Source organism: Hydractinia symbiolongicarpus, chromosome 5, assembly GCF_029227915.1.
Source record: "Hydractinia symbiolongicarpus strain clone_291-10 chromosome 5, HSymV2.1, whole genome shotgun sequence".
In the NCBI taxonomy this organism is placed as follows: Eukaryota; Metazoa; Cnidaria; class Hydrozoa; order Anthoathecata; family Hydractiniidae; genus Hydractinia; species Hydractinia symbiolongicarpus.
The window spans coordinates 3,166,885-3,180,809 of NC_079879.1; the positions used below are offsets into that span (position 1 = coordinate 3,166,885).

Genomic DNA, 13,925 nt, shown 5'->3' on the forward strand with positions numbered 1-13,925 from the left:
TATAGAGATTACAATTTCTCCACTTCTATTTTTTACACATCTACTCTATTTGTAGTATTAACAAAACTATGAACAAAATATAAAACGTTGATTTACAAGTAACGTCAAGTAATTTTTCTAAAAAAATTCTTGTCAAGCGTCTAGTGTGGTCGCACATACAAACTATGCTGCAGCAATGTTAGTGTCACAAACTGGCTGGCAAATACGACCAATCTATTTCTTTGTTTCTGTTTTTCTTCAAATATTCATTCGCCTTCGAGAAGTGCTTGCAACCGAAAAAACCACGATGAGCAGACAATGGAGAAGGATGTACGCCAGTTAAAACAAGGTGGCGGTTCTAAATATAGCATAAAAGAAGTTAAAGTATTATTTTATAAGAAACTATGACTGCCTAAAGTAAAAATTTACACCTCTGTGACTTGTAAGAATTATAAAGTAACAGGGAATAAAAGTCAATACAAAAAAAGATGACTTAATTCATTACTTTTAGTAGTATTACTAGCTACTAGTATTTTTAATTAGAAATTGCTATCTAACGGATGAAATAAAGGCTAGCTAACACCCTGCATATTTAGCTGTGGAACACACAGCTTCTAGTTTCGGCTGAAAGCTCGAACAAAATCCTGATCTTCTGAGATTTAAGTGAAGATTTGCGTATCTCGGACACGGTTAGTAAAATTGACGTTTAATCTGCGATTTTAAAAGTTGCATAGCTCAGGTTTGGAAAAGATCTCTTTTTGTCTATGCTTCTATATGCTAATAAAGATACCATCACATCCATGTAAATCTTAGTAAAATCATTTTATTATCTTGGCTATAACTGGCGTATATATATAGCAGGCCAGCTGACGTAGTCAGTGTCAGTAGATAGCAATACAGACAGCTAGCTGTAAGCTATTTTGTGCTTTTCTCCAAAGTTTTTCATTTAGTTTGGTATAAGTGCATTTTGTGCTATCCATCGTTATTACTTCTTGTGTTATCTTTTACCAACCTGAAGCTAGCCACAAAAGTAAGGAATGCCTCCTTACTTTTGTGGCTGGCTTCAGCTTTTGTGGCTAGCTTCAGCTCAGGTCAGCTATAAATCTTGTAATAATGCCCTGCAAATTTTAGCTGAAATACTCTGCTTAACAAAGTATCTTTCCATATATCATAGTTTATAGTGCTAGGTTCACAGCAACAGAATAAAATATTTTATCCCAGTGGTATAAAGTTTCAATAGAATTTCAATGTTTACGTTTTGACAGGGTAATAAAATGCAGACTATATAGAAGAAGAAAATTAACAGTCAGGGAGAACTGATAATTAGCTTGTAACAGGATAGTTAGTCGATGCTTATACGGCTATAATACGGTGGAGATCTTTTTTTTGCCTAAATTTCCACAATTTTCTTCAATATGTCGATATTGTAGGGTATGCCTTCCCCATATTTTTTACTACATTTGACTACGTCCGTATTTATAAGGTTAATTAGCCAGTATTAGTTTGAAAATGAATATATATCTTTCATGCGCAGTCGTTTCTTGTTCTTTTTTTCTTTTTTATTGGAGCATAACATGCTATGAAACTAGGTAGATGACTATTGGAAGATCGATATCGAAGAAAAGTGTAGAAATTGAAGAAATAAGATCTCTACAGTATAATTAGCCACATAAGCAGTTAATTTTACTGTGTACCATATAATTTCCTGTATTGGCTAACTGTCCTTTAAAGGCTAATTATCAGTTCTTCCCGACTGTTTAAGTTATGATAAAAAAATTGTTAGGCTAGTAGCATTTTTTCACTTATGTATGTTGTAAATTAATCTGCATGCATAAACTAGATTTTAATTTCAAGATCAAAAAATGCCTCCACTCAAAATTAAAGTTTGTAATAGGCTGGTTGGTCTACGGATTATTGCATGTTTATTTTGCCTGTCGATTTGCACAAAAGATCTTGGGAATACATGAAACTACTCAAAAATTGCTCAGATTTGTAGAAATTGTCTGCAGGCCATGTCTGAAAGGGCGTTCTATTGGACTAGCCTTCAACCCATAAACAAGGGTTGGCTCAGATATTTTTAGACTTGCCATCCCTTTTTCGGGCGTCCTCAGTACAAAATGACAATTCGGCTATACCAGTTTGAATAAAATACATATATTATTGAGCTTGCTGCTCAGTAAATTAAACAGGAGGGGTTCTACAATTTTGCCCGCCTGTTTAATTTTTCCTCTGTAAAACAAGCACCAAAAGCTCATTTTTTATTAGTTATAATGAATAAAGTATTTTCAATGTAAGCTCAAATAGAGCCTGTTTTTTGTGATACACAATTTTTTTTATAAGAAACACGCTTATAAGAAACCCAAGGCTCAAAATTTGAAAATATTAAGAAACTTAGCTTGGCTCAGTACCTCAAGCTCCTCCAGACCATAAACTATTACAGAAAATATTACAGTGAGCTCTTAGCACTTTTTTAATTGGTCAAATAGCAGACAAAACTAGAACTATATATTAAGAAAGAAACAACCCTTCATTTCCAAAAGCGATATGAATTATCAGAAAGCAATACTCATACTACTAACACAGCACTAGTATATATCACTTATGTACAAACAAAATCATTTGAACTGTAAAGAAATAGGTGAAAAATGTTTCCATCGTTGGTAAGCTCATCTACTTCCATGTCGTCAAAATTAAGAACTGTTAAGAAACTTTTAGCCTCAAAATCAGAAAAAATAAGAAACTTGAGCCTCAGTAGCCAAAACTGGTTTCTTATAAAAAAACAGCGTGTACAGTATCTTGACTGCGAGAGGTAATTAATTGGCCTGGTATATGACATACTGTAGCCTGTTTATTATTTTATTTGATCTGAAGTTACATGGGTGTTTTTTTTTTTGAAACAGCATTTCTAAAAGGGCTTCTCATTGGATGTGTAACACATATACCTGTATCCTGATGGTCAATGTGGTTTATTGTATTGATTGCTTGACCAGTCATTGTTTAACATTAGTTTTGCAACCTTTATAGGGAAACAGATTAAGTGAAATAAAATATGTCATCTGACAGTTTTTGCTATAGCAGACCGAAAGTGTTTTACTGGAAGCACTCCACACTGGTTGTGCGAAGTGGTTTAACTGGACTATGTGGTCAACCTAAATTGCAATGCTAACCTTTTGTTGCTTTAATGAATTTCTTATCTTCAATGCTTAATGTTTTCTTGGTGCTGCATATACTTTATTGACATAAACTAGCTCCTATGCAGGGATTTTGTTTTATTAAAACATGCTTTTACTGGTACAACTTTTATTAGAAACCTTATTTACTCAAAAAATGATGTATTTCATTATATTTCAGTCTTGCGTTTGTGAGGTTTAAAAAAACGATATTTAGTATTTAGTCTAACATCATCTGTCGCAAATGTTAGGCAAGCGAGGATTGAACTTTTTTTGGCTTGTGATACGTCGATGGTTAGAAATAGGCTCTGTGTATCCTAGAGTAACAAAAAAAACCCAGCTCCGTTTTAACATTGGTTCCACAGCTTCATAGCTGTACAGCTATCTTGTTATTATTTAGAATGTACATTTTAAATTTTTAAATGAGTTGCTTCTGTGAGCGATTACTATATTACTTACCTAGGATAGCATACTCAGTTCCTATTGTTATTGCTATAAACAAGGGTCCTGCGAAGGAGCGCCAATGCATTTAAACTGCACTTGTATTTCAAATGGGAGCATTTGTTCCTATTTGAACTACAAAAGTCGTGCAAACCTACCATCTCAATCTTATTCTTGTGCTGAACGTTTAGTAGAAAGGATAGATTTACACTGTTATAGTCTCTGGCATGACTTAGACGAGGTTTGAAGACAAGCCGCACTGGAAGCAAAGGCTCTACGTCTGGCGCAATGACGTGCACATTTGTGAACATGGATAAATACAACCTCGAATGTGTTATTAATAAGCTAAAGACTCAAGATATACGTGCGATAAAACTGTTGAGGAAGATTCTGAGACCCACTGGTACGTTCCAGATTGCTTCGTCACAAATCAAATGTTTGAGTGTGTTGACGACACACGAGCCCCACAACGGGAAGCACAGAAATATGAGTAACTCCATCAGAAAGAACAAAAAGTTGAAACAAATCGCTGCCTATTGCCCGTGTTATTTAGAAAATGAGAATGAATGAATTATGGAGCTTCGCGGTTAGGCATCCCTTGAAGCGATAAAACAAGAATGTGATAATTGTGAAAGGTACTTGATGTGTACAACAGATGCAAGCGCGGGTGTGGGCTTGTAACAGAGGCCAAGTATTTTGCTGACCCTACCATATGAAATAGATCACCTATATTGGGGAAAATTGCACATGTAAGAAATAAAAAAAGTTTCGTCAGTTGAGTTAATTGGATCCAGAATAAGTACTAAATAAAAGAGGATGCCTCTGTTACAATTTAGAAATAAAACTGTCAAGTAAAGACTTTTACAGTGTTGTTTTCGTCTGCAAGATTGAGGACGTGAATGACGAAAACCTAGTACTAAGCACCTATATGACAAATAATGGCAAAGACACTAGAGGCAAGCTATCCCCGCTATTGATAAAGACCCACAAAACATATGCTCCGAGAGTGATTGATAAAGTATATGGAGGTGGAGGTATGGAGAAAGGTTGAGGAGCGAACGTTGACAAGTTCGATTCTGTATTTGTCAAAAAGGGAAGTCATATCTGAGAAGCTTAAGCAATGGGAAGACAACATACGTACCGATTTTTACAAAAAAGAGGTACCACAGCGCGGTCCTAAAAACTGCAGGCCCGTATGTGCAAGGACAAAATTAGCACACATAAATCTACCTCGAAGAGTGTAAGTGCAAAGAGATCCTAATGTATGGCGCTAGCTATCTTAGTGAATCAAGCGGCAGTTCGAAAACGATTTTGAGAAACAAACATGAGCAACTTGACGAAAGAATCCGAAAGTTTAGGCATAAAAGGGAGTTCGGAAAGTCATGTTTAAGAACACTTACACGCTAACGGATGGTCCATACTGCACATCCTGCGTAGAAATTTAGGGTGTACACGAATCAACTTGCTAAAAAAGAACGCGCGAGACATAATTCACGATGATGGCATGCTAATCGACGAGATACCGGGGAGGTGTCATGACGGGGGATGTTTGTAGGTCGCGATAACTACCGCACCCACAAACCCACAAAACCTAGGCTCGTATTGCGGAGGATCCTCTAAGTAGTACCTACATGCGGACACCAGCTGAATTTTTTTAAAAAAAACTGCGTCCTTACCCTCCTGTCGCCCTTTTACCACAACCTCTGCATATTTCTTTTCGTTGGTATCGTCACAATTTGTTTTGCACGCTGTCGCATCTGTTACTTTAACATCATATAACGCCATTTCTCCTGTACAATCACGCTTAATTCGTCGTGAGCTTTGACTCTAATTTCGATAGCCTCAGACATAAATTCTACAATAGAGTTTAATTTTAATTCAGCGAGTAGTCTTTACCCCTAGCCTTTTAGAACTGTTTTTAGATCAGCTTGTCCCACACTCATGGCTAGTGTAATAACCACATATAGCAAAGAAGAAGACCTGTTGATAATGCACAAAGTCTGCATCCGGTAGAGATGATGTTAACTTCTAGTAAAGCGTGATCACTTTATTTAATTAAGGTACGATGCATCTTAAACTTTTTTTAATGCACTATCACGCTCTTCAATCTTCCTTCAAAATATTGTTCAATCTATTTTTCGCAATCTAAAGATTTGGCTTTCGCCCCTGTATTCTCTGGCGCACTTGGTGGCAATGAAGGATTTCGCCTGTGAAATCTCAATGGACCTGAACTGCGTTGCCTATGGCTCTTAATGTCTATCGCTTCCATACATACTTTCAAGTGTGCAAAATTCATCACAGTTTGGCACGGTACTACCTAGGACGGAACGATTTTGATGTCTAAAACCCTTTTAACCAATAAAAATACCAGCAGCTAGGCCGTGAGTTTGAAGTGCCTGGCGCTGAGCAATGATGGCGCAGCACAAGCACCTTCAGCAGCTGGCAGAGTCAACGCAAGGATTATCTTGGTTCAGGACTTACCTCAATGAGGACTCATGGAGTTTCTCCTTCGGTTTCTATCCAAAGATCAGTCCTAATGTTACCGCTTGTGCTACCGATAGCACAATCCGCCAAAAATGGGTCATCTTCGAATACTCCCAAGTAGGAGAGCGCAAGCAGAAAGCACGACGATAAGAAAACTTTTCCTAAAGTATCCCCACGAGAAGCAGAATATGAAGTTCATAAACGAGGAAACGAACATAATCAGTGATTGGGAGAAGATTAAGACACAACTCAAAAAATCAAAGCATGCCCGTTTCTATGTGAGTACAAAGTAAAGATAACCTCTTCTCTGGACTGAGGTTTTTATGGCGGGTATTTAACGATGTTCACAAATGTGCTTGTCACTGCAGCAGATGTAACCTACTTCTATCTCTCTGCACTTCATTGGTTTTAGCATGAAAAAATGGGTTAACATATGTTAGCCAAATAAAAGCAAAACAGACGCACAAGGTAATGATAACTTGTTTAAGATAAATAAGTTTTGAGAGTATAAATAACGGAACATACTTTGTTCAAGAATTTTCCTTTCTTCTGAGCATATCCTCCCCATAAGATGAACACAACATTATTTAAATTATCGTTGATGTACTTTACTGTGGCATCGGTAAATTTCTCCCAACCCTAAAATTACATAGTTGATCCAAACACATTTAAAAAGTTCTTGTTAAATTTCTTCAAATAATAGCATTACATTGGAATATTTTGAATTTTTAGTTTTTTTTACTATCAACAATTTTATGCTGACAATGCTCAAAATCTTATAACATTGACATAAAAATTTGTGGTACTACTTCCATCGTGATAATCATCATTGAAAAGAATTAAAACTGAAAAGAGGTATTCGTGTGCAAATCTACTTGTTTTTATTTTTATTCATAATAACTCAGTTAAGGTTTCAACTGAGAGATTGCTTAACTTCAAAATTTTCGACAATACAGTGCTTCCCAAATAACATGAAAATTAATCATTTCCCTAAACTACGATGAAGTGCTACGATCCCGTTCATGTAGATACATTTTTCACGACAACCTAGAACTCAGGAGTTATGGGGGTCCAACTGTAAGGCTGTTTTTGCACAACTTTCTAACTCGGCCTTTAAGGGTTAAAAAACCATCATAATGCAGGCTAATATTCGTTTAAATTAAAATTCCTTAAAAATATATTCTTATAAATAAAAAACGCATAATATTTTTGAAATATTTTTCTGTCAACCAACCTTATCTTTGTGAGAATTCGGCTTACTTGCTTCAACGGTTAAACATGCATTCAGTAGCAACACACCTATATAAAATGGTGTCAATGTAATAAACTGCATAAGAGAAAACACGTGATTTACAACTGATTTAACTGAAGAGGGTTATATCAGTACATGTTCTGTACGTATTCTCTTATGAGTTGACAATTACATGATTTTTCATTGCATTTTTGTAAACTGCCATAGAAGATTAAGTGTTAAATTAGTTATGCAGTGCCCAATAATTTTTTAAATTTGTGCTAAGTACATGAAATAAAGTGCTCTTTTATATATACTGACTGGAGAATTAATTGTTGTTTAACATTATAAAAAAGTGAATCAAAAAGTTGTACCTTGTTTTGCCCAACCAACTAGATGTCCATGATCTGGCTTTTTAAATCCTGGAATGTCGCTTGCTAATTCTTTATACATGTTGACAAGACTAAAGAACAGGAGAAGTTAGGCATGCAAATTTTTATAAACAAAGATTCCAGAAAGATACAATGCAATGTAAAAATAGAAGAAAAAAAGAAACCTTCACAAGTGATTTTTTTTCAAATCCTGAAATGTAGTATAACTGTGAAAATCGAATAAATCCTGCAGAAAATTTATCAAAGACAATTTGAAAGTAAGATTTGTATAAAAGACCAAGACTTCAGGCCAAGGAAAGATCATTTTCTGTGTTGCATGACTGCATGCACAAGTTTTTTATCTTGTTTGTTAATTTTACACAGAAAACAATGCAATTTCGCTAATTTTCATTATTTTTCATTTCACTATTAAAAAATAGTTCCTTGTTTGTCAATTCGACCATAAACCATAAATTTGTCAATATTTTTTATTTGAATAGACCCATTTTCATATCCGTTGTTGTTCCGCTATTGATACAAATTTCGTTTTTGACCTAAGAAAAATTCACGTTGTCTTCTTTAGTTTGACAGGACAAGCATTTTTGGACAAAATTATATATATGCCAATAACATCACCAATTCTGATAACCTTGAAATTCCACATTTGTTTGGAAGAAGACAACTAATCATATCATCATAATTCATAGCTATAGCTATAGTATACCTAGCTCATTTAACACCAAGAATAATAAGCAAACTATAAAAAAATATGTCTGTCAGATACATACTATTACTCCATATTATTGCCAATTGTTAAAAATTTTGTACATGATGCAAGTAAACAAACCATATCTGCATTAGTGTGGTGCATACTCATAACTAATCTCTCTTTATGTTTTTCTGTATTTTGGTGTGTACATTTCGCAGAATGATAAATCGATAAAGAAATCAGTCTATTGTTTGTTCTAAGGGCGGTTGCTACTCCCATAAAAATAATTTAAAACTGTGGCCTTTCGTTTTTAAAGTTTATAAAATGTAGGCACATTTGCATTTTTGAGCAGAAAACACACTGAACATGTTTCCAAGGCTACCATGCAAAATAGATAATTTAATAACTTTCCTTGGCTTAATCACCAACTACTTTTCGTTTTCATGTTTCATAAATTTGAATCTTGAATACAAAGAAAACATAAATAAACCAACCTTGGTGGTGCAGGTACTCCAATTTGTACACTGAAGCACAAACCTGAATTCATTATTATATAATTAAAAACATCTTATTGATATTATATAAAAAAACAATTTACTTAACTGTACTTACCATGTGCTTGATTTGGTCCATGATACGGATCTTGTCCAAGAATAACAACTTTAAGGTCTTGTATGTCACAAAATCTTGTCCAACTATACACATGTTTTTCTGAAAGAAATACACTTAAGCCTCAGGTAAAATAGATTTACCGTACTTTCCGTTATATAACCCGCACCACAATATAACCCGCACCAAAGGTGAAGCTCGTAAAAATAAACTTATAACCCGCGGGTTATACACCGGAAAATACGGTAGCCTTAACCATGCCTATCAGAAATTAAGCTTTTTAAATATACATATATATTTATACTTATGCCAACTATTTTTTTCTTATTACCTTAAGTGGATAAATTTTACCAGGGATTTAATTTGGCAAACGGTAAATTATGTTAAATTTGGCAAGTATTTAATTTGGCGAATATTCAGTTATCAAATTTTGGCAAATATTCAGTTATCAAAATTTCGGCGGGTATTTAACTTGGCGAATTTCGCCGAAATTCACTAAATTTGCCAAATTTAATCCTCGCCAAAATTTATCCACTTAAGGTAATTTAAACTATAAATTTAAGGGATAACTAAAATTTTTTAAATCTGATAAATAATGCATAAGGTGTACTGTTGAATTAAATCTTTCCTTTAGTTCTTGTCAGGAATTCAAATCCGATGCCTCAAAGCTGGATAAGAATTAAGAAAACAAGTTAAAGTTTATATTTTTAGGAGGGTATTTATTTTTCTAAGGTTATTTCAGATGGTAGTTAATTGAGCAAGAATGCAAAAGCTTTTTACCATAAATTTACAACATATTTAAAACTTTTAATAGAAACTTATTTTTTTCTTTGATCAAAATTTTATAATTTAGTCTTATGATAAAACAATGACAATGTTTGTAATCTGATAGAACATTAAAATTCAAAAGTATATTATATATATAAATATAGTCCTTACCAGGGGGATATATAGTAGCTCTTTTTCTTTCTGCAATTAAAAAATCTTGAAGCTAAGTAAAATAAAAAAAATTTATAATTTTTCCTTATTTCATTTTGTAATGCTGTTCCAGTAATTATAATCACTTACCTTCTGAAAGTATGGCTTTGTAAATTCAGATTGTAAGGCTACTTTCCATGAATGTCCCATGTCAATTCCCTGTTGTGCATTATGTTCCAGTTTTTTTAAAGCTTCTTTCTTGTTTTCTTCTATTCTTTTCCTTTGATCCGGTGAAAGTGGTGGAGAAGTATCCAGGTTTGTCTTTGTCTTTTTAAAGGATGGGGTGTCATCGTTATTTTTATTATCACTACTTCGTTTTCCAGGTTTTGTAAAAAACGATGCAATGTTCTTTTGTTTGTTATTTTGTTTTTTAGATTTAGGAGGCATCATGAACTTGTTTACAATTTGTGTTACTTTGTATCGATATGAACTCCTTGATTTCAATAGAATTGTAAGCATCAGCAGTTCTTTGTTGCACAAGTATAAAATCTGTTTAAAGTAAGTGAAGTAAGATTCAAAAGATTTGAAAACTATATATGTGCACAGCTTAGGCGAAACTGTTGAAATTAACTTTATATTTGATAATTTTGTTATTGTAGCTCTAAATATAATTTACCTAATATATGCATTGGATAAATTGGATTTAAATACTTCCTATTTTAACATGGCGCTGCAAGAAGATAGACCTGGGAAGCCCTTAAAAAATATTACCACTTATCTGTTCAGGTATTGTCATTGAATAATATAGACATGCCATTTTGTAAGGTTTTAGGTAGGCATGTGATGATAAAATTTAAATTTTCAAGAACAAAAGTAAGACCAAAATTCCTTTATCCCTTACACTGCCCAGCGGCTTGGTTTTGGCATGGGGAACATGCGAAGAGCAATTTCTAACAAAGTTTACGGCCTACTTGTGGGACAAACAATATTTAAAATAAATTAAATTACGGAAAGTTGAAGCGTGGCTAATAACAAAATTTAATATTTCAATGCTAGGGATGGATCATGAAATTCCTCACTACAATCATATTCCCTTACTATCAAAGACTTTTTTATTTTTTTACTTATTGTTTTTTTTACTTTATTTCTTCGAAAGACCATTATATAATATATATAAAAGCTTGAATTATAAAATCAAAAAAGGCTACTGAACGGAACATATAAATATTTGACAGTTTCCTTTCACAAATGACGCAAATAACACAAATTTAAAGTTTTTTAAAAGAACACAAGACCTTACTCTCTCTAAAACACAATTCTGGAGATCAATTTTTCTTCTGTGTTGAATGTTATTCTAATCTATTTATATCTTTGCAATCACATTGGGCATATTGAAATGATTTGCTTCTGGTAATAGAGCAGTATGGCAGGTATCATTTTCAGGTGTTATTGACATGTATCTCACAAGTTAGTGCCCAGGACTTAATTGATAAATCTATATTAAAATATACGTCTGTCTGTCTGTCACGCAAAGTGGTAGCTTAAATGCGCAAGTAGCGAGACGCACGCAATGCGGTATAAAAAAGGACAGTGGAACCCATGGATTGTTCCACGGGTTAACGGCTAGTGCTGTTAAAAAACAGTAAAAAATGTAACAATTTAGTTTGAATGATATTCTTTCTTTTCTTTTTTATATTTCATACAACAGGTGGCCACAAAAAATGTGAAAAAATACAATTAATAAGGCACATGAAACTTTGTCCTCCCCATTACTGCCACTCATTTTATTATGCACACTATGATTGGGAGATGAAAATGGATAATCAAATTATAAAAACATAAGAATCTTCCATACATCGTTGTTAAAGACGATCTGTAATAATTCATTATTTTGTTTTTTAATGCATTTTAACTATGCAGTTTTCTACGTACACTGAAAAAATTTTAAGTTAACGATAAGGGTTTCTTAAATCATTCTCTGACTTCATATTTAGCTTTTGTCGTAATTTCTATAATTTCAGAAAGCTATTCGCAGACATAAAGAAAACAAAATTTGGACATGTGATTAATTGCATGCCTAAACAAATCTGCCCGTGTGTGGAGGCGTGCACGCCTCTCACAAAATGGACTGTATAGATATTATTATGTCATGACCAAGTGAGTTTATTCTGGGCTGTGTTTCAAAAGCTCGGTAAAAGATGGCGCCATAGATTAGTGGTTATAGTTCTCGTACTCTGTGCAGGAGACTGGGGTTCGATTTATCTTGATGGCGATTCAACATGGGCGAGTGAATATTACCATAGCCCCGAGTTAATCCAAGCCATGTGAGGGAAATTGGGAAGATGGCAAACTGTGTAGGCCTACACAGTTTGCCATCTTCCCAATTTCCCTCACATGGCTTGGATTAACTCGGGGCTATGGTAATGCTCATAATGAGCATTAAATACTCTAGGACCATGGCCCCTCCTGGAAATAATAGACAGGGTATATCGCTTGATATTTGTGAGGCTAGCCTCAAATATGCATATCTATCTATCTACGCTACCAATTGTCCTGTATGGGGCAAAAAATCTAACATTGCAACACAATAAACCGTTTGGCAAAAATGTACCCGCAAAAAAACCTAAGACTCAATAGAAGCACCAATCGCTCACCTTTCGTAAGAGAAAGAAAAGGGACTTTATACACACACGTCAGAAAAAATCAAAATTGATGTAGAACTTTCAACAAACAGTGCGAACCAACTATCATGAATGAATATTTCATGACAGAGAAAATGGCATTTGCTTCACAGAATTTAAATCCTTCTACCTTAATAAACATCAAGGAAAACTCCCTCTACCACAAATAAGTGTGTGCTGTTGGGGATCAACACTCATCTATTCAGGCTGGTCACTAATACTTTTCAATTACCAAACTTTCTACCATTCAACCACTCTGCGAAAAAGTTAATCGCATGGTTGCACGTAACTTAACATCCTGCTTAGTATATTTCCATTTTCAACGTATTGGCCAACATCCATCCCATCCTGACTGTCCATAAAATATACCGAACAGACCAACTCAACTTTGAAATGAGGTGACAAAAGAAAATGTTACAACACTCAAACAATACCTCTTCATGAAATTTTTCGATATAACCATTATTAAAAAAAGGGACACAAAGCCAGCCCACATTCACATTGCTGAAAATGCAAAACTATTGTAAAATTTGCTGGACAGTTAATCTATAAAATCTAAATGCGTACATGCTATTTCCCCTAGATGATAAGTGTTACACTTTACCACTTACATAACTGAGTTATCTCCATAAAGGTTTATAGCATTTTTTCCTGACTGAATTACACATCAGTTGTTTCTTGTCTACATTTATGTTTTTTTTTGGCATAAAAATTTGTTATTTCTTTCATTATTTTTGACCTAACAAGAAATCTTTTTCCTGCCCAAGGTGCTGTTTTCTTTTGCAGAGAGCTCAATGCTGAATGGTCAGACCTTAAGGGTTGTTGTGTAGCAAAAAAGGAAACTTGAACTTTATGTTTTGTGGCCTGAACCTGGAGGGATTCAATTGTATTGAAACTTATCACACAAATTTTGTTTTAAAGTTTCAAAGTTTACGCTAGCCAGCTAGAATTTTCCTAAATAAAATTGCGAAGCTAAAAACACCATCTGAACCTACGTTTCTTATTGAGAACAACAGCAACTGTTCAGTGTACAAACTCAAGGTGCAGTAGTAACAGTAAACAATATTGCCGTCTGGATAAAATTTAGTTGGCTATATTTGTTAGAGTCGACCTTGTGGAGATGTAGCTAGCTAGCTAGGGATCTTTTTTTTCATGCTAACCCTCTCTCTCCATTTCTTTTTTGATACACGCATTGTAAACTGCTACATGATCTTTAGTGTTTACCTTTAGTTAGAGTGCAAGAACCACATAATTTTGAGTAATTCTGTGACGTACGGAGTGTGTTTTCTATACGGAGTAATACTCCGTATAGCTGCTATACGGAGTTTGGTT

At 34.2% G+C, this 13,925-nt stretch overlaps 1 protein-coding gene across 2 annotated transcripts; it reads right to left on the reverse strand.

Moving 5' to 3' along the window:
- LOC130644196 (uracil-DNA glycosylase-like) lies at positions 1-13,804 on the reverse strand. Of its 2 annotated transcripts, XM_057449702.1 has the most exons (9): positions 13,589-13,804; positions 10,063-10,461; positions 9,934-9,985; positions 8,998-9,096; positions 8,880-8,922; positions 7,680-7,768; positions 7,309-7,373; positions 6,600-6,713; positions 1-337 (listed from the first exon to the last, which is right to left on the reverse strand). In XM_057449702.1, the coding sequence occupies exons 2-9, from the start codon at positions 10,429-10,431 to the stop codon at positions 185-187; spliced, it is 984 nt and encodes a 327-aa protein (XP_057305685.1). In that variant the 5' UTR covers positions 10,432-10,461; positions 13,589-13,804; the 3' UTR covers positions 1-184. The 2 variants fall into 2 exon arrangements, with proteins under 2 accessions (XP_057305685.1, XP_057305686.1); XM_057449703.1 differs by lacking the exon at positions 13,589-13,804 and having other exon boundaries at positions 10,063-12,119.
- Positions 13,805-13,925: the final 121 nt, after the last annotated feature.